This window comes from Lutjanus erythropterus, chromosome 13 (assembly GCF_056507025.1).
Source record: "Lutjanus erythropterus isolate fLutEry1 chromosome 13, fLutEry1.hap2, whole genome shotgun sequence".
NCBI lineage: Eukaryota > Metazoa > Chordata > Actinopteri > Lutjaniformes > Lutjanidae > Lutjanus > Lutjanus erythropterus.
Window position 1 is genome coordinate 33,678,317 of NC_139329.1, and position 20,697 is coordinate 33,699,013.

A 20,697-nucleotide genomic window follows, 5' to 3' on the forward strand; every position below is an offset into this window, starting at 1 on the left:
AGACCAGTCAAAAGGGACGATGAGAGACTGATCAACAAAGCTGAGAAAAGCAGCAGCTTTTAAATGATCCACAGCAGCGTTATCAACTGTGGCAAGCCAGCTGAGTTTGATTAGAAAAGGGACTAGATTTATTCCTTGTCATGACAACAATAAACTGTGGCTTCATAACTTTTGATTTCAAGTGCAAAACTTGTACAAAAAAAATCTATTGTCGGCAAATGACCACTCTGCCTCCACGTCAGGCCTTCAAACTGTTGAACGCACACCTATTATCTCTTACATAATCACCTGAAAATCATATAGACAAATAATAAATTGTTATGCCATGATTGGCAGGCTTCCAATAAACCATATTGCTTGTGTGCTGTCTGTCTGAGGAGATCTTCATAAGTTTCAGCTCGTTTAGCATGTGCAGGGCATCGTGGGTCAGGCAACTACAGTTGATGCCACTCTCAGCTGACTTGACTAAAATATAAATCTCGTCACTGAAGCCAACTTTTCTTGAAAACGTGGGGTGAAGGCAGACAGGACACAAGTGTTCAGCCAGAGACTGAGATCAGTGACCAAAGGATCTTTCAACCTGGAGTTTATTGTTCAGCTGTCATAAACCAGGGATTTTTTTTTTTTTTTTTTTTTTATAATAAGCTGTGTTTTGATAATAATCTTCCTTGAATATCTTGTGACATTTATACAGTAATACAGGAAGACAGAAGTGAACGTTCTGTTCCTTTTTCTACCAGCACATTTTATAAGCAAGTTTCCTCAACTCTTACCTGTTTGCAATTCTTTCGTGCAATGACTCCATTTACCATCATCATTACATTCTCATTAAACCAATCTAATCTAATCTAACGTTACTTTTTGTTCTTTGGAAAAAGATTGCTGCACTAACAATCAAATAAGGTTAAGACTGGATCAGGTTGGTGGCTCACGTGTTTCAGGGAAGTACCAAGTACCTGCAGTGTCCTTTGTTCAAATCTGGATCGCATCCACTTTGTGTGATTTCATTATTTATCTCTCCTTCACTTCCTTGTCTTTATTGATCATGTTGTACAATAAGACAAAAAAAGAGAAAAGAGTTTCACAAGAAAAGCGGACATGCTTTACGTGACATGGCTCCTGTTTTGCTCAGTTATTTGCTTTGTCACTTTCACTTGTTTGCCAGAACAGCTGCCACACAAATGTTCTGGCATGGCGCTTACAGCAAATCAAACAGAAGTTGAGTCATGAAATCGTAAGTTGCTGACATTCCTGAATGAGTCAGCTTCCAAGAAATAAAACCAATTGACACCACAGTGTATGTCCATGTGCCTGTATTGAGAAAACTGATAAGAGCGACTGTCAGCTGCATAATAGGAGAGCAAATAGGAGAGCCTTATTTAAACAGTCAGTATCAAACCTGACCTCGAGGTCATGATCATAACATTAGAACTTATTACTGGTAATTTAAAATGGTTTTGTTTATTTTATCAGTGAAGGCAGAAAACATAAGACAACAATAGGATTATATAATTTGGATTTTTTTCAGAATTTCAACATCATTCTCACCTGTGATAAAAGGTAAGAGAGCTGCAACAGTAAAGCTGAGAATAAAAGTCTGAAGTTTCTTCAGCTCTTTTGTCCATTTGAACAAATTAGCTAGTTTAAACTACCATTATAAAAGATTTATTGGCAGAAATGGAATATAATATTCATAGTTATGTTTTCATGTGCGGTGGAAAGAGTACTGAAAATCTCTACTCAACTACTGTTACATTACTAATATTTAATTACACACAATTACAAGTTAAAGTACTGGTGCTAAAAAATACTTAAGTAAAAGTCCAAAGAGTATTAGTTACTTTGGTCCCATAATTTCATGTTCAGTTGGTGGTAATTACCAAGTAACATATTAAGTTTGCAGTTACTTGAAGACAGTTCAAATATGTGAAATGGTAATTACAACCTACTTAAATACATAAAATGACACATACAAATTATCACACACTTACCATAAAACCTGGAAATTTCAAATATATCACTTGGTAATTACCATGTATTTACCATAAAATTATGGTCACTGTCATTTTAAGTTTTAGTTTCCTTATTCAACAAATGGCTCCATTGAATGAGGTGCAGTTGCTGCCATTTATAGACTATTGATTGAATACCCATTAATACAGTTTTAATTGGTTAAATTCATGAGGCCAATCAATCAATTACTGATTAATCATTAACATCTTTACTCCGAGCCTGCTGCTGCTGCTGCAGTGTTTAGTTTATCGTTCATATGTCCTGGTTTTCATTGGCCCGTTTGTGATCAGGTCACCTGACTGGCTACAAAAATGCAGTTCAGCTCGTTCTCAGTACTCAACTATGATTTTGAAAGTAACTAAGTAGATTGCATAGCGTAATAAATACTTAAGTACAAGTAAAAGTACCGACTTAAGAATCTACTCACTGGAGTACAAGTACCCCCAAAACATACTTAATTACAGTAAGTTGAGTGTTTGTAATTAGTTACTTCCAGCCCTGTCTCAAGATGCAGCCTTCTTGCCAACCAACATTTTGATTTGATTTTGTCATAATTAGTGTATATGACATGTATATACATGTTTTGTGAGTGACCTTTAACCTTTGCCAACCAAAATATACCAGTTCATCCTTGAGTTCAAACGAATATTTGTATCAAATTTGAAGAAGTTCCTTTCAAACATTCCTGAGATATGAGAGTGGGATGAACATGCAGTGGCAGTGATCTTTGACCACCAAAATCTTTTGAAGACCCACGGTTGTTGCAGAGGACTCACAACCTCAGTACACAGGGTACACACTCCACCAACTGAGCCACCAGGGCTACCATTCTTGAGTCCAGCGGGACGTCTGTGCCAAGTTCAGGTTCAAGGCATTCATCAGATGCTGCATGCACAAGAATGGGCCAAACTTTTTACCTTGCAAGGCAGCTGGATTCGCCAGATCACAAGATCACACGAGAATCCATCTTGCCAGGCTCCAAGCTGTCGGTCTGTGTCCACACCAGAGGCGGTGCAAGCCAGCGTCCTCTCATGTGAGAAGTGTTTAAATGGAAAGGACTCATCTTGAACAAACAAGATGAACTTGATAATATTTCTTCATCGAAAGAAGAGCAAAGAATGGCACTGAAGGCTTTTAATGATGGAAAAGTGTTTTAGCTCTTCTTAGGATACAGATTGTCTCTTCCTGCTTCGGATAAACGACTCAGACAACAACAAAGTGAGGATACAGAGAAAGGAGGATAAACTAGCTTTAGAGCTAGCCTCAGCTGGCTACTGCTTCATGTCAGAAGAAACTCATCGGTCTTGGATCAATAAGGATTATCAGATTTCTACCAGCTTTCAGGGTTATGTCACACCATCTCTGTGATCTTTGACACACTGAACCAGACAGGTGGACACAGGCGCCTGATATCTTTCACAGCGTATCAGACAACTGTTGTATAAGCCTGCTGTTACATGAAACATGCAATCATATCTTTCATCGTGCACTGTGCAATATTAAGGAATGATTGGACAGTGAGATAAGGAGCTTTGGTTAAAATCGACACAGAAGACAAACACCATGTATTTGTATATGGACTAATAGTAACACACCGATAAAAAAGAGGTGATAGAGGAACGAATTTAACAAAGTCACAGGAATGTATTTAAGAGCCAAATTCAACTTATGTGATTCAGCAGCTTTAAAGGAATTTACCTGATGTTGTAAACTTCCACCCTGAAGCTGTAAACGTCCACTATTAGGCTGCAGATTATTGATACTAAGAACAATATTAAATGATAGCATTTATAAGTAATGATCAAATTTAAAAAAGAAATGAATTGATACCTTTATGAGGTGACCACAGTGTCACAGATGGCTTCCACAGTCCTTCAACAGTCTGAGTTTATTATTTATTATTTTATTATTTATTTATTATTCTATTTCACACAGTCATTGTATTTTTAGTACAAAGTTTTCTCTTTGCTCCATCGCAGCTTGGCAAGAAAACACTGTCGGGGCATCGCATGTCCTTTAATACGGTTTAGTTCTCTTGCACACTCAGTGTCACTGTGAAAATGCTGTACGTGAACATGAATTATTCAGTCTTAATGACTGTATATGATGACCTTATAGGACCTTGTAGGACTTTTTGTCTTTCTATTGAATATATTTAAATAGTTTTGCTTGGAGCTCTTAAACAGAGCAAGAAATAAGAAAACCAAGTTGTGTTTTCAATTTAAATTTGCTTTACTGGTATGACATGACAACAGCGTTTGTAAAGAAAAAGAAAACAATTATAGTTATCAATTATATGGGAAAATAAATGTAAAATAAAATAAATATTAGCAGGCATAGAGGACAGACATTACAGAAAACATTTACTTCACGTCTTAAGTCCAAAGAAGAAGCTTTTATTTAATTACTTAATTTTTAAATGTGTTTTCAGCTCTGGACAGTTCGGTTACTTGTTGGTATCATATTTCATGTAAATTATCTATTTTTTTAAGTTTGATTAAAGATATTTGACTTTAATTTTTAGATTGTATATCAGCTTTTCAACTGAAGAGATATTCCACATATTGTATGTATACATTACATATAATGTCATGACAGTAGTTGGGAGGTTATATAATATAATCTTGGTTTTATGTTTTTTATAAATCTATGCATGTTTAAGGTTTTCTGGTGATCCTGTGATGTTCTTTTGACCTTGGTTCAGGGTCTTTTAATCTGTATTTAATTATTTCTTTTTAATTTAAAATGGTTTTGTCAGATGAACCTCTCTGTCGAGGGACTGTCAGCGGTTTACTTTGCTCTGTCGTTTGTTTTCGTCCCCTCCATTGTTCACAACACTCCTCTTTCAGATGTTTTTGGTGACACTGGTCTGTGGCTCTGAGGCTGACTGGTTGCACTTGATGTGTTCAGAAAACTAACACATGATTTATTGTTCATGTGATTCTCACTGATCAAATGGCACCCTCTTCTGGTAAGGAACAGACCATCCTCCATGTTTTTACACAGCAGCTGGATAAAATGTGATTCAAGGTCACACTGGTTTGTGCTGCATTACTCTTTTTTATATAGATTTTAAGCACGATGCATTAAGCTCCCCTTTAAATGCCCTTGTCCCATTCTATTATATGTTAATGCTTCTCCTCGATGCGCGCCTGACAACTCAATGAAACGGGTCAATGCCCATGACAAAATGTTTTAATCTCGCTCTAATCAGGTGTCACATTCACAGCAATAACCAGGAAGGTGAGTTTTTTGGAGAGCTGATCAGTGGACTGCTGAGTGAAGCGCCCTGCTGTAAAAATAAACTATATAAATAAATATTTGTTTTAACTTAAAAAAAAAGTTAGTGTTCAGGCAGCCTCAAATTTTAAGGTAATTTTGTACTGATTCAAATCAAACTTTTCCAATCAATAAATTTGATATTAATCCATGAGAAAACCTGTGCTGTGTCTCATTTGTGTCCCTATGTACGCACACTTCCTGTTTTGAGGGCATATGCGCAATCACATTGACATTTACAGCCAATAAAAGTGCACTGTGAGAACCCAGATATTAAACTCAACATGGGCAATAAGTTGAGTGTGGAACGCTGCACATTTCTCGCCCTCAATGGTCGCCATCTTGTCTACGTAGCGGGAGAGGCGGGGCTCCCAAACTTGTGAACATGGCGGCCCAGGTGGCCGAGGAAGCAGCCGCAGTGAACACAGATTTATACGGATATAAGTCATGCATGTATTTCGCTGTTGTCAGACTGAAGCCACCGATACGTTTAATTGGTTAAGCTTGCAAAGTTTTGGTACCACAAATCAAATATAATTCAACATATTGTTATTTTTAGTAAGTTTTATTCATGTTATGCTTAGTCACATTCACCGACTTCATTCCTCACTATCTGACGTATCCAGTGTTTTCCCGCCCAGAAGTTATAACAATTAGCTTGCGGCCGCTAGCAGGAACTGCATCTATACATTGAAAAAATTTCTCTGCGTTTCAGCATCATTACAAACATTTGACATAATGTGGTTAAACAACTCAACAAAATCTATTCATATGTCTTGCGTTTTTAGGCATTTTAATGCGGAAATATTACATGATAGCTTTAATGAGAAAAGATAAGTCGATTCCACTTAATTCCTGTGTGATTTTTCTACAGACTCTTGTAACTCCCTGATGACTTTTAGGTTAGTCAGCATTACCCAAAATAACTGTGGAGTCTATGACAAGGTTGTTCTAAATAATCCTCAAGGAACAAACAGAAAAAAGAAGCTATTTAGACATATTTTTTAATTAAATGGGGCACATGGTGATTAAATGACAACTTAAGAAGCTAAAATAGTTGATCCTCCAACAAGACCGGCAAAATAATGTAAAAATTATGTTGAGAGGATGTCTGCGCAGTGGTGAGCAGTTTGCATTGGTGTACTTAAGAGTCTGCTAATCTTCTTAGTGTCACTAAGTACCCAGCTAGAAATCAGCTACTGTCCAGATTGTCTCTTCCTGCCCCAGATAAACGACTCAGACAACAACAAAGCGAGCCTCGAGGAAATATGTGGCATGGTCGCTTCCCTGGCATGAAATATGCACCTCCCCTCTTTCGGGACCTGTGTTGACAGAGCCGTGGAAGAAGTTCTGGTGGGTCTCCTCAATGTGAAGATGTTTGGCAGCGGCACCAAGAAGTGGTTCGTGAGGAAGCAGAAGAGGCAGCAGCAGCAGAGGTCTGGCAGGAGGCCATGCACCAGGAAGAAGAAGAGGTGGGCGGCTAAGATCCTCAAACAGCACCGACAAAAGATCCTGAACGAGCTGGACATCAACGCCGTGCTTCCCCACCTGGTGTATGATAAGGTTTTCTCGCTGGGGGAGTACAAGGAAATACTGGGACATGAGTCCAGCAAGAAACGGACGGAGATATTCTTGGACCAACTGTCCTCGAAGGGGCCTGCTGCATTCTGCTCATTCTGCTGTGTTTTGGAGGAGGTGTGTCCCCACCTGCTAACCTCCTTTCTGTTGGATGGAGAAGGTACAACCATTTATTAGACACTAATTACACTAATGATGAAAACAAAGGTCACAGAGGCCTGTGTGTTCCTGCTCTCTTTGAAAAACATTTCAGTGTGCATTTAAAAGAACAGAACAGAATTTCAGCTCATCGATCTTTAGCTTCTCTCCACTTATATGTCCTGTATTTTCACTTATCTTGTGATGCATTCAATTTTCTGGGAGAAATTGAAAAATAAAAACAATATAAAGGGAAGGAAACTACTTTGCAGTAAGCCAACAGCGCCACAGACTAAGAGCCAGCAAAAATAGCTTCTTAAATCTGGATGGCTGAGGGGATTACTGAGCCGCCAGCGTTCCTAACTAGCCCCTGACAACATATGGCCTCAACGTGGCTGCGGTCTGCAGGGCCTTGTCTCTCCTGCGCTATTCCAGATCAATACGCTTTACTTACATTTACATAAAACTGAGGACTCTCAAGAAAATGACTTTACAGCTCAGTGAGTGTCTGCTTTATCTGAGGCTAATACCCCACTATTAAGAACCCTCCTGCTTACTCACCCAGTCAGACTGTAAATGAACAGAGCTATAAAAAAAAAGTGGGTAATATATGAATGTGTTCCCACAGATGGTGCCCCAGGACAGGGCAGGAAAGGGGGCCCCACCGTGCCCCCGAACAGCCCGGGAGAGCCACCTCTGTGCTCCCCGCCCATGTACACCGACCCCGTGTTCGACTCCAGGTGAGAGCCACTTCACATGAAAGCACGCTCACAATTTCTGCTGCGCTGCGTAGTGTTTTATGAGTTGTTAAAATCATTCCTGTGTTACAAAGCTGTTTCCAAACAACTTTGGATAAACTCGATGAAGTTAAATCTAGTCTAAAAAGTTTAGAAGCTGGAACATTGTCTCTTCTTGTTATCATCACATCATCTCACACTTGAGGAACAGGAGCAATATTCTTATGAATGAAGCTCTTTAGGCCTCTACTCTGTTTACAGTCGTCAACAAGTATTGATACTTAAATACTTTTCCAATATCACATGTTTGAAATGGTTCAATTTCTGTTAATTTTAATATTGAAAGCCCCACGGCTATTAAAAAAAAGATCTAAGTATTCACTTCAGTTCAGGGTTTACTGTCTTGCCTGAAATCTGGCTTGGAGCAGACAGTGTTCAGTGACTTTTTCTGTCTCAGCACAATGTGCAGGGTTTTAATTTAAAAAATTGTGTGTTTGGAATATGTTTCTCTGTTTGCTGTAGTATCAAAAGAAGTCTCAAGTGTTGTTTTTTTAAACTAGTTTTGAATCTTTTAATTTCTGTATCTTGACAAGTCAAATTATAGTGCAGTTTCCAAATCGCTGTCTCTGATCTCTTATTTTCTGAATAATTATTTCATGTTAAACATATGGACGGGCAACAAATCAAAGAATTGTAACAAATTCAGACACATTGTAAGAAAAGTCACCTGATAGTTGTACGCTGTGGCCTTCGCAGGCACCAGATCTCAGCCCACTTGAGCATCTATAAGAAATTTTGGACTGATGTATGTTTAAATTTATCCATGTGTTAATGTCTGCAAAATGTGGTCTGTGATAGCGTTGCTCATTTGTGTTCTGCTGCTTTGTGACGATTTGCACGGCTGCATGTCCTCACTGTTGACGCTGAATCAGTGTTTTGCTGTTTTCTCTTGCTCTGCATGATATTTTCAGTCTTGTGTGTGCTGTTTTTGTTGTTTTTGTCATCATACCGAGGTCTCTGTGTTCGTATTTCTTGACCTATCATTGCATTGGTTTTAGAACGCTTTGCCCCTGCAGTTGAAAATTAGCTGACTGGCTACGTGGCACACTTACAGAAATTTGTTGGTCATTTTTTTGTTGCCCCTAAACACACCACACTAACAGAGACTCCAGTGTGCAGTGAGAACCACAGAATTGTGGGATCGTAGAGAAACGTGATGAAATACTGTGCTGTGCTCTCATCAAAACACTAAAAGAGGGAATTTGTTTTGGAAGAACGGTTCCTGAGACATGAAGAATTTCTGCCAAGGAGTGCTGAAACAGAACAAACAGACTGGGACGCCCCGACACCTTAATAAGACACTTAATGTTGCTTCTTCTTTAATTTGTCACCTATCTGTAGGTTGACTTACTTTGGCAGAAATTATTCTACTCAAGTGAAAGCTACTGCAGCACTATATTAATCTCTTAAAATGCTGATACTTACCTACATACATAAATGAAATGACAAAAAAGAGCAGCATAAAATGACATCTGCAGAGCTTTTATGAATGTATTATATTATCTTTTGTCTGTGAGAGAGCGACCGGAGCAGCCCAGTGCACCGGGTCCTGCGAGGCTGCTTATGTCACTGTGTGTCAGGCCCTGTGAACGCATCATGACTGAGTGATGGCTGTGTGTGTGTGCGTGTGTGTGGACCCCTGAAGAGTATCCTTGGCCCAGCCAACACACCAGGAGGGAAGGGAAAAGTTGACAGGGTGTACATGTATGTGTGTGTGTGTGTGTGGACACAGAGTGGGTGGATGTGATGCCTGAAGTGACGAGACAGACAAGCTGATATGCTCCCTAGACCGTTAAGGAGGCCTCTTTAATATATGACAGCTAAGTCAGCATGGAGACAGCTATCCCAGTGGTCTGGCCCTGGGCACTGACTGACACACACACACACACACACACACACACAAACACAGACTGACAGACAAACACACACAACACGGCAAAGCAGCACACACGGTCAGAATGGTCACAGAGCTTTCACGGAAGATGCAGTACGCTAACAAGGCAACGTAAGTCCTCTTAAAATGTCATTTCAGGGTGAGATACTTTATTTTTACGGACGCCAAAGCTGTATGTGAGGATGCTAATTGGCTTCTAGGGTCTCTCGCGTTGGGTATTAGGAAAAACAAACCTTAGGGAGGATGTTTGTGTTGCTCTTGTCATGTTTTTTGATGCATCCTCGAATTCCTGCTCTTTTCTAACATGTTAATCCAGGCTAATTTAGCTGCAGTGAGAGAATCAAGTGTCAGACAAGGCTGCCTGCATGTATATCTAGATAAAAATGGCATAATCTTTTGTTTATTCACTCTTAGGAGAAGTAGGACAGAAACTGCCTCGAGTCATGGATGCTTGGCTTCAGAATTTGTGTGCCAGCATGTGTCCCTGTGTGACAGAGTGAAGCATGTCTGCAGCCGTGCTCGTTATAAATATGGACACAACCTGGGAATATCTTCCTCGTGCTGAACTGCACAAAGTTGTGTGTTTTTTTTTTTCCCCTCTGATCTGCACACTTTCTCTGATCCGCAGCAGAGGAGCAGATTGATTGTCAGCTGCGTGGGTTCAAAGAGACACTGTGTTTATTAGTTTGGCTTTTCGTGTCCGCCGCTGGTCAGTATCCTGCTGACTGAGAGTGAACATGCAGCATTTAATCACATCTCCGGGCTTCTGTCTTCTTAAAGGGCACAAAGGACCAGTGTATCACCGTAAGAGCAGCGAGGAAACTGATGTGAAGCTCAGTGAATCCACTTTAAAGGTCCTTCGCTGCCATATTGGTTTCATGGGACTGTTGTAGTTTTTTAAACCAGCGTATAAAACCTCTAGAGCTGTAGTCATCTCAGCCTGAACTCTCAAATTAAAGTGCTGATTTAAAGGGGTAGTTCAGATTATTTGAAGTGGGGTTGTTTTGTGTAGACCAGCCGCTCTGAGCTACAGCCTTTTTATTCTATTCTTTTAAATAGTTTGTGCTTCATAAATTAATGATTCACATAACTAATATGCTGCTAGAATTGTTTAAATAAAACTTAAACAGAGAAAAAGACCTGCGTTTTGTGTCTTACTAATTGTTAATGATTATTCAAATGCTGATTGTTAATGCATTCATCAGTTAAAGGGATAGTTCACCCAAAAATGAAAATTCAATCTACCTATCCTCATGCCGACTGAAAGTCGGGTTTAGTTTTTAGTTCACAAAACACTACTCTATTCTCTACTATACTCTTCGTCCGTTGTAAGGCAAGTCTTCTAAAGCCCCAACATGGTAAGGTGACTTGAAAGATTTCATTTACACCATGTTTTTTGCTTAAATCTTCACAGTAGATCCTTAGCTTGAAGCCATGTTCACGTGTGCGTGCACACCGTGTGAAATGAATGGCATGTCGGGGCTTTAGGAGACTTGGATTACACCAAGTGAGTTTTTTTCTGAGGTGGACCTATTAAGTGGCTAAATTACATTTTACGGCTGATTCTAAATATAGCATACACTTCAAAATATTTTCACCTCTTTACTTTGGCATTAGAGAGCCTTTTCCAACAGGAAAATGCAGTTGTATAAGCCAAATACTGCTCTCTCCAAACCAACCAAACTCCATAGGCGAAATCACTCATTTTACCTCACAGCACACAGGAATTTTTGGACTACCACTGCCTTGACCTGTTAGTTTGTTTGTGTTATTGTGTGACGTTAATGTTTTAAAAGCTTAGCTCAGATTCAACAAAGTCACACAACAAAACTAACAGATCGAGGATGAGAAGACCAGCAATTTGTGTGCTCTGTGAGGAAAAATGAGGAGTTCGGTTTGTTCAGAGAGATCGGTATTTGGCTTGAATAATAGCAATTTCCCAGAGGAAAAGAGGCTGTCTGATGACAAAGTAACATGGTGAAAATATTCTAAATACAGCATAAACTCGTGTTGATTTTTTTTATGTGGCTAAACTACAGTTTGTTGCTGACCCCGTCTGTGCTGATGCCCCTCTTTGCTTCTCCAAACTGGGGATGTGTTGACCAGCATCTACTGTAGGTAATACGACCCTACATCAAATAATCCAAACCATCCCTTTGAAGCACTGATTTCAGTACATTACATTCATGGTTTACGCAGAAATATTGATCGGACAGCTGGCCTTTTTTAAACTGCAGGGTATCACAGAGGATGTGTGTGTGATCCACCAGCGTGTGTTTGGATCTGTGGCCTTATATGTATATGTGAGGCCGCAGCGATGATGTAAGTCACCGTGCCTTCATCCATAAGTGGAGAAAATGAGATGCTGGCAGGTTGAGAAGGAGGTGGAGGAGGAGGAGGAGGAGAGCAGAGATTAGCTGGAGCTGTGAGGTTATGCTTCTCTGTGCTGATGACTCACCTCACAGCACATAGAGAGAAAGCACTGCGACAGCACCGAGGTGTGACTGTGTGTGTGCGCGCGTTTCATTACTCTTGTTCTTCTTGGTGCAGTGCATTCATGTGAAGAGGACTTTCTCTGTGAACTTCTCCTCTTTGTTTGGTGCAAAAGTAATAAATCACAGTGTTTCAGCGGTAGTGGTTCTTAAGGCTTTGGTCCAGGTTTGTCTCCTCTGGGAGCAGCCTCTGAGTCCTACAAACCAGCTTTGATTCTGCCGTGCATGATAAAGTGGACAAGAGAATCTAAGGACACGAGAAAGAAGGGCAGCCCCGTCTGTCCTATTTACACGCTGGAAAAAAAAAAAAAGTACTTTAGTGTGTTATGAGCGCTCACGTGTGCCTGTGCGAGCGTCTGTGTGTGCGAGCGTGCTTGTGTGAGCGTGCGGCGGCGAACAATAAAAGATGTCAGCAGAGGGTTCTCATGTGAGAAGGGTAATGATGGGGCAGGCTGCTCGCTGTGGAGATGCAGAGGGGGGGGATGCCAATGTGAAATCAAAGTGCTGCAGTGGAGTGTGCATGGGTATGCAGTGGGCTTCAGACTGCAGCACCACCACTGACCCACTGCTGTCCAGACGCTTCCCCACTGACACACTACTACTGGTTCCCATTCACGCTCCCTGTATGTGTGTGTGTGTCTGTGAAAGAGAGAGAAAAGGAGGCCTGGTGTGTGTGTGTGTGTGTGTGTGTGTCCAGTTTTCCCATCCATCCGCTAATGACTGCTGTGTCTAACATGCCTGATAATGATGATCCGAGTTGTCTGATTTATCAGAGAGTTATCTGAATGGCGTCCTGGTCAATGGGAGGTGACAGAGTGCGTTGCTGGTGGGTTTGTTGGAGCGCAGCTCCGCTCTGATGATTCCATTAGTGGTGTATTAGTTCAGCGTTGACGGAATTCAAGAGGCTAAGAACAGGAAGCAAAGACGTCACTGCCAACGTGCAGCCAAGACTCAGTCTACACCAGGCCTACTGAACTGGCAGCCCGTGGGCCGAATCCAGCCCTGTTACAACATCTGTCCAGTCGTTTGATCATTTATAAATATGAAAAAATACAGTGGACTATGTTCCATCTTAAGTTGGAGAACTTCTCTGGTTTACTTTGATAATCTAACCAATATGACAAATTGGGATGGTCCAGCATATATATGTGGGAAATTGTACAGGATAACTGCACAAGTGCTGTAAAACTCACATGGTGTGTAGTATTATACTAAAAGAAAATATATATAAATAATTATTGCCATGTAAAAGAGGATAAACATTGCAGGGGTTCATAGATCAATAGTGCAGGATAATTCACACATAATGATGTATCAGATGTGAACATAATGTGGCCCTGTGAACAGGGTCACTTATAGTCATGAACCTGCAGAGAGTTTGAATCTGAAGCTCCCATCAGAGCTTTAATAGCGAGTTTCAGCTCATTGTTCAGCTGTCCAGCTGCAACTTTTCTGTTTTGGTTCAGTCTCACTGCTCCCATAACGCTGTTTTCTGCCCCATCAGGCAGCTGTTTTCAGAGTAAAAGCCTGAAAAGTCCACTGTGCACTACTGTACCTGCCCGGCACCAAACAGCAGACAGAAACAGTTAGCAAGCTGATGGACATGGTGGAGCTGTCATTCCCGAGACTGGGTCGTGACCCACGGGTGGGGCACAGGAGATTTTATTTGGGTCACCAAATGAGTGAAAGACTATGGAGGAAATTCAGCAAATTTAAGATATAAAATGTGTGTATTGGTTTACTGATGAGAGGAAAAACCGAGAGCCTCTTCATTGAGTCATTTTCTCTCACCTAGTCAGCTAAGATTCCTCAATGTTTTTCCTATTGAGATGTAATAAAAAAAATAATATGGTTTGTTAACTCCAGTAAAATGCATCAGGACAGTGCGAGGTGATACAGAAATGGCAGTAAAAATGGTCGGGAAAGTTAATTTATGCACATTTTTAAAAAGCGGATCCCCAGATAAGACGTTTCGGAAAATCGTGCATTTAGCAGCTAAAGAGGCAGATATCTCAAGAGTTGGTAGATACCAAAAACAACTAAAAGAGAGTGAGTATTGGGCTTTCGCTCACCAGGTGGACACAAACATGACTCCAAATGAATGATAATGTTGCTCCTTAACTCCTAACAAGTTTATATCAATTGAAAAGGTGATAATATTTCAATCGTGTTCACAAGTCAGTTTGTTTCTGCTGCCTCCTAGTGGCCATTGTAGGTTTAAATGGAGCCGTATCAGGAAAAATTCTCTAGAAATTAAAAATTGCTCATAAATTCAACTATGTTATCTGATTAGACTAATCTGTCACAGAATACTGACTTTCTTCCCTTTAACTGTAACCAAATTACATATTTCCCTCCAGGCAATTATGGAAACCAGGAAATTATGGACATTTCCATTTTTATTTCCCAACTGAAAGAAAATTTTGGTGTAACACTGAAGCTTTCACTCAATTATTTTCTTGCAACAAAAGTAATTACACTGAAATGTACTGAGCTTAAATACTGCAATAAGCCTAAAACAGATGCATGAGATTATATGATTCTTGAACTGTGCTGGTTCCTTAATAAATATTCTGTTTCAAACCCAGAGATCTGTGCAGGACCCACACTTGTTTCATGTTCACACACATGTCTTTAGATTGTAGCATTATTGTTTATTTCTAAATGAATCATTTTTTTTTATTCCAGCACACAGATAAGGTTAGAAGCCTTCTCATTAGCAGGTACTGCATGGAAGAATTTTAGGACATATGAGCACTGGATGAATTTAGGTCCCTTTAATACCCTGAAGGGTTTTGTGCCTCCAGTCACCCAGAAGTAACTAACTGGCAACCACAAAAAGAGCTGTTTTAAATTTCAGAAGAGGCCCGATGTTCATTCTTTGTGTGTTAAATTAAGCTTTGCTGCAATTTATAAAATACCTAAAGATTTATTAAATTAAATTTCCATTTTAAAAATCTGGATGTATCATAGTTTTAACTCACTGATGTTTCGTTTTACATAACCACACACTAACATGCAGTTGTGTGGTTTCTCTCCATTTTACACTGTCATAGCACGCATCACGTGGAGGATACTTTCATTCAAAGAGCACTGCAGTGTCATGGGTCATGGCTGCATACATTTTTAGCAACATCAGCCACAGAGGGACTTACTCCCCTGACACTGGCAGTGTCAGTCAGTCCCACGCTCTGCCTGTTTAACTGCATGGTGGAAATCTTTTGCGGGACACAACAGATCCTAAGGTTCATTTTCAGCCTGCGCTTTAGTACGAATTTTCTTAATTAACCACATAATTGATTCAATTGACTCAATATAGTGGGATTGTATTGCATATGGCCAGTGTTGGTAGAGTTAAAAAAAAGTATCCTGATACAGATATTACCTGTTAAAAAATGTTGCCATTAATGTAATGTATGTATGTATGTATCAGACTATTAATCTAATTAATATTAATCGATGAATAAATGAATGAATAAATGTTTTATGTTCGTTGTTGCACAATTTATTGATTGATTGACTGATTGATTTAAAGACAAAAAATGGCTAAATTTCTACAAGCTTTTTTTTTTTTTTTTTTTTTTTTACAAAAGGCCATGATAATGAATTGACAGCTCTGTGTGCACAGTGCATGGTAGTATATTGTTTTTTATTTTAAAATTGTAATCCTACTAACAATCCTGACTTTACTAAATGTATCTGTAATCTGATTACATTTTTTTATCTGTAACCGTAGTGGAATACAGCTACCTTTTTTTTTGTATCCAGATTACGTAATTCCGTCTGTTGCTCCCCAAGCCTGTGTATGGCAGATAAATATAAGAGCGTCAGTTGTCCTCAGACCTGTTGTGCTGGTCAGCATCTTTGTTTGGATCTGTCTGACCCGGTGAGTGAGAGTGAGAGGTGCACTTCTCTGTCCGCAGGTGAGAAGGCGGCTCTCTCCTCTAAGACTTCAAAGTCTAGACTAATCGACTTACTCTGAAGCTTAGAGCGGCACCAGTGTGTCGGTCTATTGACTGAAAAACAACCCACGCTGGCCTCTGTTTGATGCTAATGACAGGTGGAGTGGGCACACTTCACTGAGACAGAGCAGCTGTGTGCTGCACCTCAAACCACCTGTAAGTCACTGTTTAATCTGCAGAGGAAATGAGAAACATATTTTCTGTGTCAAGCATCAAAATATTTCACTTAAAATTTAATTTCATTCAGACTGAAGTAAGAAATTCTACTTAATGATATATGACTAAACTTTTCTTTAATTATCTGAAGCATTCGCAAACTCTTAGTTCATGTTTTAGCCCAACAAAATTTTAACAGTTTTAAATAAAAAAAAAAGAAGACAAAAAGTGGAAGAACCCTTTAGGAGATATAACTTAAAGTCTGTGCAGATGCTCAACTTTAAAGACAGCATTGCTTGACTTGAACTCTGCATCAGTGATTATATTAAAATGTGATATATGGTGGTTGATACCAGCTCTAAACTTGTCACACTGTCTTCGCCGCCGGCCTTAGTAGACTAAGCATAAAAAAAGCATAAAAGCATAAAATTCACATAAGGTATGGCTGAACATGACCACAAACTATGTTTCCAAATCCACGCTCTTTTGTTTTTGGTTTGAAAACTCTTTCAGCATATCAACTACCAATTTTGTTGCCTTTTTAGTATTAATTTCATCCTTCTCTTCCTCTATCGTTTTTTTTCTCTTCCTCTCCACTTCTCTCTCCTCTGCTGTCTGATTCTTCAGAATTGTTGTATTCGTCAAATAGATTGAAAGAAATGTCGTTAGTTGAACGTTCGACAGTTTTAACGCAAAACCTGCCGGCCAATCAGAAAAGAGTATTCACTCAGACTGCTGGGACCAAATAGTGTATTTTTCAGAAAGCTGCCTCTCTGTGTGGAGCTGCAGTTCAATACAACGGTCCAGACACACACTCAGGTCAAGTAAATTAGTGACTGAAAATTGCCCGTAGGTGTGATGGCGAGTGTCAATGGCTTCCTGTCTTTACGTGTTAATTATGAGGAGTAGTTCTTGTTAAGTGTGAGTATAACTGGATGTGTGATGCACAGAAAAAAAAGAAACCTTCTTTGGCCACATTATCACCTTACAGTACGTTTCAGGGAAATGTCACACATGCTGCTTGAACCACTGAAGGACGGTCCTTGATTACTGTCCATATAGTCTGTCCCAGTTACACTGTGCGTGACATTTAAGTTTAATTAACCACCAACTGTATCCTGTTACCATCTGCCATTTTATGTCACACTTAAATAAAGCCAACAGAAATGCCAGAAAGTTCCCTGTCTGTGAGTGTGAGTGCAGGTGTTCAGATTACTTTGATTTTTTAGAAATGCATGTACAGTAAGTCAGACAAACAGTAACATGAGCAGCAGAAGTCTATATTTGGTTGACTTGCTCATTAGATAACTAATTCAGCCTTTTAAGCTTAAGAGTAATTGCCAAGATCTGTAATAATGTCAGTTAAAATAGGCTTTGTGAATAAATCATTACATGCATGGTGCATGTGACTAAAACTAGAGAGATTAAAAATAGCTGCAGATGAAAATGTCCGATCTGCGAGGAACGGTAATCAAATGAATACATGCGAGAAACAAACGCCCTAATTTTATCATGCTCTTGTGCGTGGTTTTCTTTCATTTGAGGTTTGACTGCTGCTGTTTAAATCTTGCGAGTGCAAACAGGTGATATATTAGAGAGTAGGTGTAACAAAATATACTGGCATGAACACCAGATATATCAAACACATGTTCTGATTTGAATATAATACAGATGTTTTGTTGTTTCTGTGAGTTGTTATTGGGAGTTTTGGACATGTCTGTGTGCGTGTATGAACTAATGCCTAACTGTGACCACAGGAATGTGCAATAAGGAGGGAGATAAAGAGAGAGAAATTAATAAATAAACAAAAATAACAATAGTAATGTTGATAAATTAGTTCAATGAATACATAAATGAAAACATACATCTCCTTTAATTGTGATCTGGTGTTGCCTTCTTCTTCTGCAATGCTTTAACGGCACCCAACAGAAGAAGTGCCAGTCTTAATGAAACACCCAATATTCTCATAACAGTAGGGGAGTGAAACAGATTCATTTGCACTTTCTTTTGCTGATTTTCAGAAAATTCAGTTAAAGGAAGAAATTCACCCCTTTTTTTGTGGGTATCCAGTCGGTGTTGATGGTAAATATGGTGAATTAAAGGATTAAATTCGTCAATGCCGCTACAGTGACCCAGAAAGAATTGTGCTGCTTGCGAATGACATGTACCAGAATGCATTGCACAGAAGTGCAAAGCTTTTATGGCCAAAACACAAAAGTGTTTGGTGACAAAATTACTCATCTAGCACGCCCACTGGCTACCTGGAGTTGGTCAGCAAGATGTCAGCGTAGCCCGCGGGTGGGCTCGCTTTGGCCGTAAAGTGGTGATGGAAATGCAAATCAGCGTGGCAGAGCTTGACTCGACCACTGGCCAGACCTCTCTCGACTGCGCTCAACACTGGAGAAGGGTCTGGCTCCACGCAGACACATTCTGCTATAGGGGGAAAAAAAATGCCCTGCATTTCGTGTCGGGGGAAACTTGTTTTGGTGGAACATTTTAACGTCGGTAGCTCAGGCATTAACATGACTGCATCACTGCAAAAGAACAGATAACAGCTGTTAGCTTGTTTTCGTTCGTACCGTTGTTTTCAGCGTGAGGTTGCTCCTATGAAAACATAGATAGCAGACGTCAGGATGCAGCTTGAAGCAAGCAGCCAATGGCAGGACTCATACCTGCAGGGTGCATTTAGTGACATCACTGGATGCAGGATGAACAACAGATTTTGCTCAGTCGATATCGCACACGCTGAAGAATTTATTGCTTCAATTGCCTGCATTTAGCATTAACGCTGATTAGACATCCACCTAAAAAGTGTTGAATTTTCCCCTTTAAAATTTGCACGACAAAATTTTATTATCTACCTGTGCTTTTCCTACTTTTACGCATCAAAATAACCCCCACCTCTAGAATAAAGAGGAGTAGATTTCTAGCTATGTTCCTGTAAGTCAGCTTCCAGGAAGTCTTGTGTAACACAAAGACTTTGTGAATAAGAAGTAATTAAAGACAAACTACAGACTTCCTTAACAGATGCTACAACTGAACGCACCTCCATCGCTCCCTCCCTCCCTCCCTCTCCTCTCCTCTCCTCTCCCTCCTCCCCTCCCTCTCAGTCGCTCCCCTCTGACTACACTGTACACACACTCTCTCCCCTACCTCACACACACGGACGCCTGGACGCTGCAGTGTTTTTAGGAGAGTGTTTCCAGCCCTGGATAGGAGGGAGGAGGCAGGAGGAAGGAGATAATGTCCACATCCTGACCGTTGTTAATGATAGTAAAATAAAGAGAAAAGAGACCCACGGCGCGGATGGATCGGCGATCTGCTTGAACACGGTCAGAGTGTCATTGCAGACATGGGTCGCAGCGGTACGGCACCTTTCGCTCAGCTCCTTGGGGAGTGTTTTCACTGTCAGTCCTTCAGCGCTGGAAATGGCGTTGTGATGCTGAGCATGGAAGACGCAGCGGAGGCGGATGCCAGGGAATAAAGAAATATATGATCACCTGTGCTTTTCTTTGGGTTGGATTTTTAGTAGCGGTGGACAGTACCATGGTGAATTACCAGAAATACATTACTGTAATGCAGCTGGCTCTGGGGGTGACCGCCTCCAACAAAGAACATTGTCTTCCACCCAGGAAGCGTATGTGGTGAGTATGAATCTTGGTGCGGATGATGATGGTGGTGATGATGATGATGATGATGCAGGTTGGGATGGGAGAAAAAAAAAAAGACACAAAAAAAAAAAAAAAAAGGGGGGGGGGGCGGTTGGGGGGCTGCCTGCGATGAACCGAGCTGTCGCCTCCCACATCCCGTCAAATGATGAGCGGGTCATGGAGCCAAAATGACATAATATTCCCTTTCAGCCACTGCAGCCTGTCTGCACCATGTTGCAATCATCACAAACCTACTGTGGTCGATACACACAGGAGGTAACACAACTACACTCCGCATGCTGGGAGTTTGCGTGACTGTGTGCGTGAGTGAAGTCCAGTGGCTCTGTGTCCTTCCTCTCCATCAGTTTGTAAAGTTGAATGCGTAGGGGTGATGTCATAGCCTCATCATTGTTTCTTTGCCTCCAACTTCATGTAGGGGAGACCGGGGATGGTAGTAACACTTTCTGCTTGAGCGTCAGTGACACAAACTTTGAGATATGTCTACCACAAATAAATTTCACTTGGATGTCTCATGTACAGTCACGGATTACGTGAGAGTTCAATTTTAGCTCTTGTTCCACTGGACCTAAAACCCACTTAAGGCCCATTTATGCTTCCTTTTAGTTGTATGAATATAGACACATATGTTTCAAACAATATTTACCATCGCTGCCTGCATACTTACATGCATCCTTTGTATTAGCATTGATGTTAAGCAATACATCCGCTAGAGGGCGC

At 40.4% G+C, this 20,697-nt stretch overlaps 1 protein-coding gene across 8 annotated transcripts in view; it reads left to right on the top strand.

Moving 5' to 3' along the window:
• Positions 1–6,521: 6,521 nt before the first annotated feature.
• The window catches only part of tjp1b (tight junction protein 1b), a 90,403-nt gene continuing 76,227 nt past the window's right edge, over positions 6,522–20,697 (top strand). For 4 of the 8 annotated variants that reach the window (XM_084734784.1, XM_084734785.1, XM_084734786.1 and 1 more), the window contains exons 1-2: positions 6,523–7,030; positions 7,637–7,748. In XM_084734784.1, the coding sequence (XP_084590910.1) occupies positions 6,592–7,030; positions 7,637–7,748 (551 nt within the window). In that variant the 5' untranslated portion in view covers positions 6,523–6,591. Of the gene's footprint in view, positions 7,031–7,636; positions 7,749–19,213; positions 19,954–20,697 lie in introns of those variants that run through there. The other 4 variants (XM_084734782.1, XM_084734783.1, XM_084734792.1 and 1 more) reach the window with 2 other exon arrangements.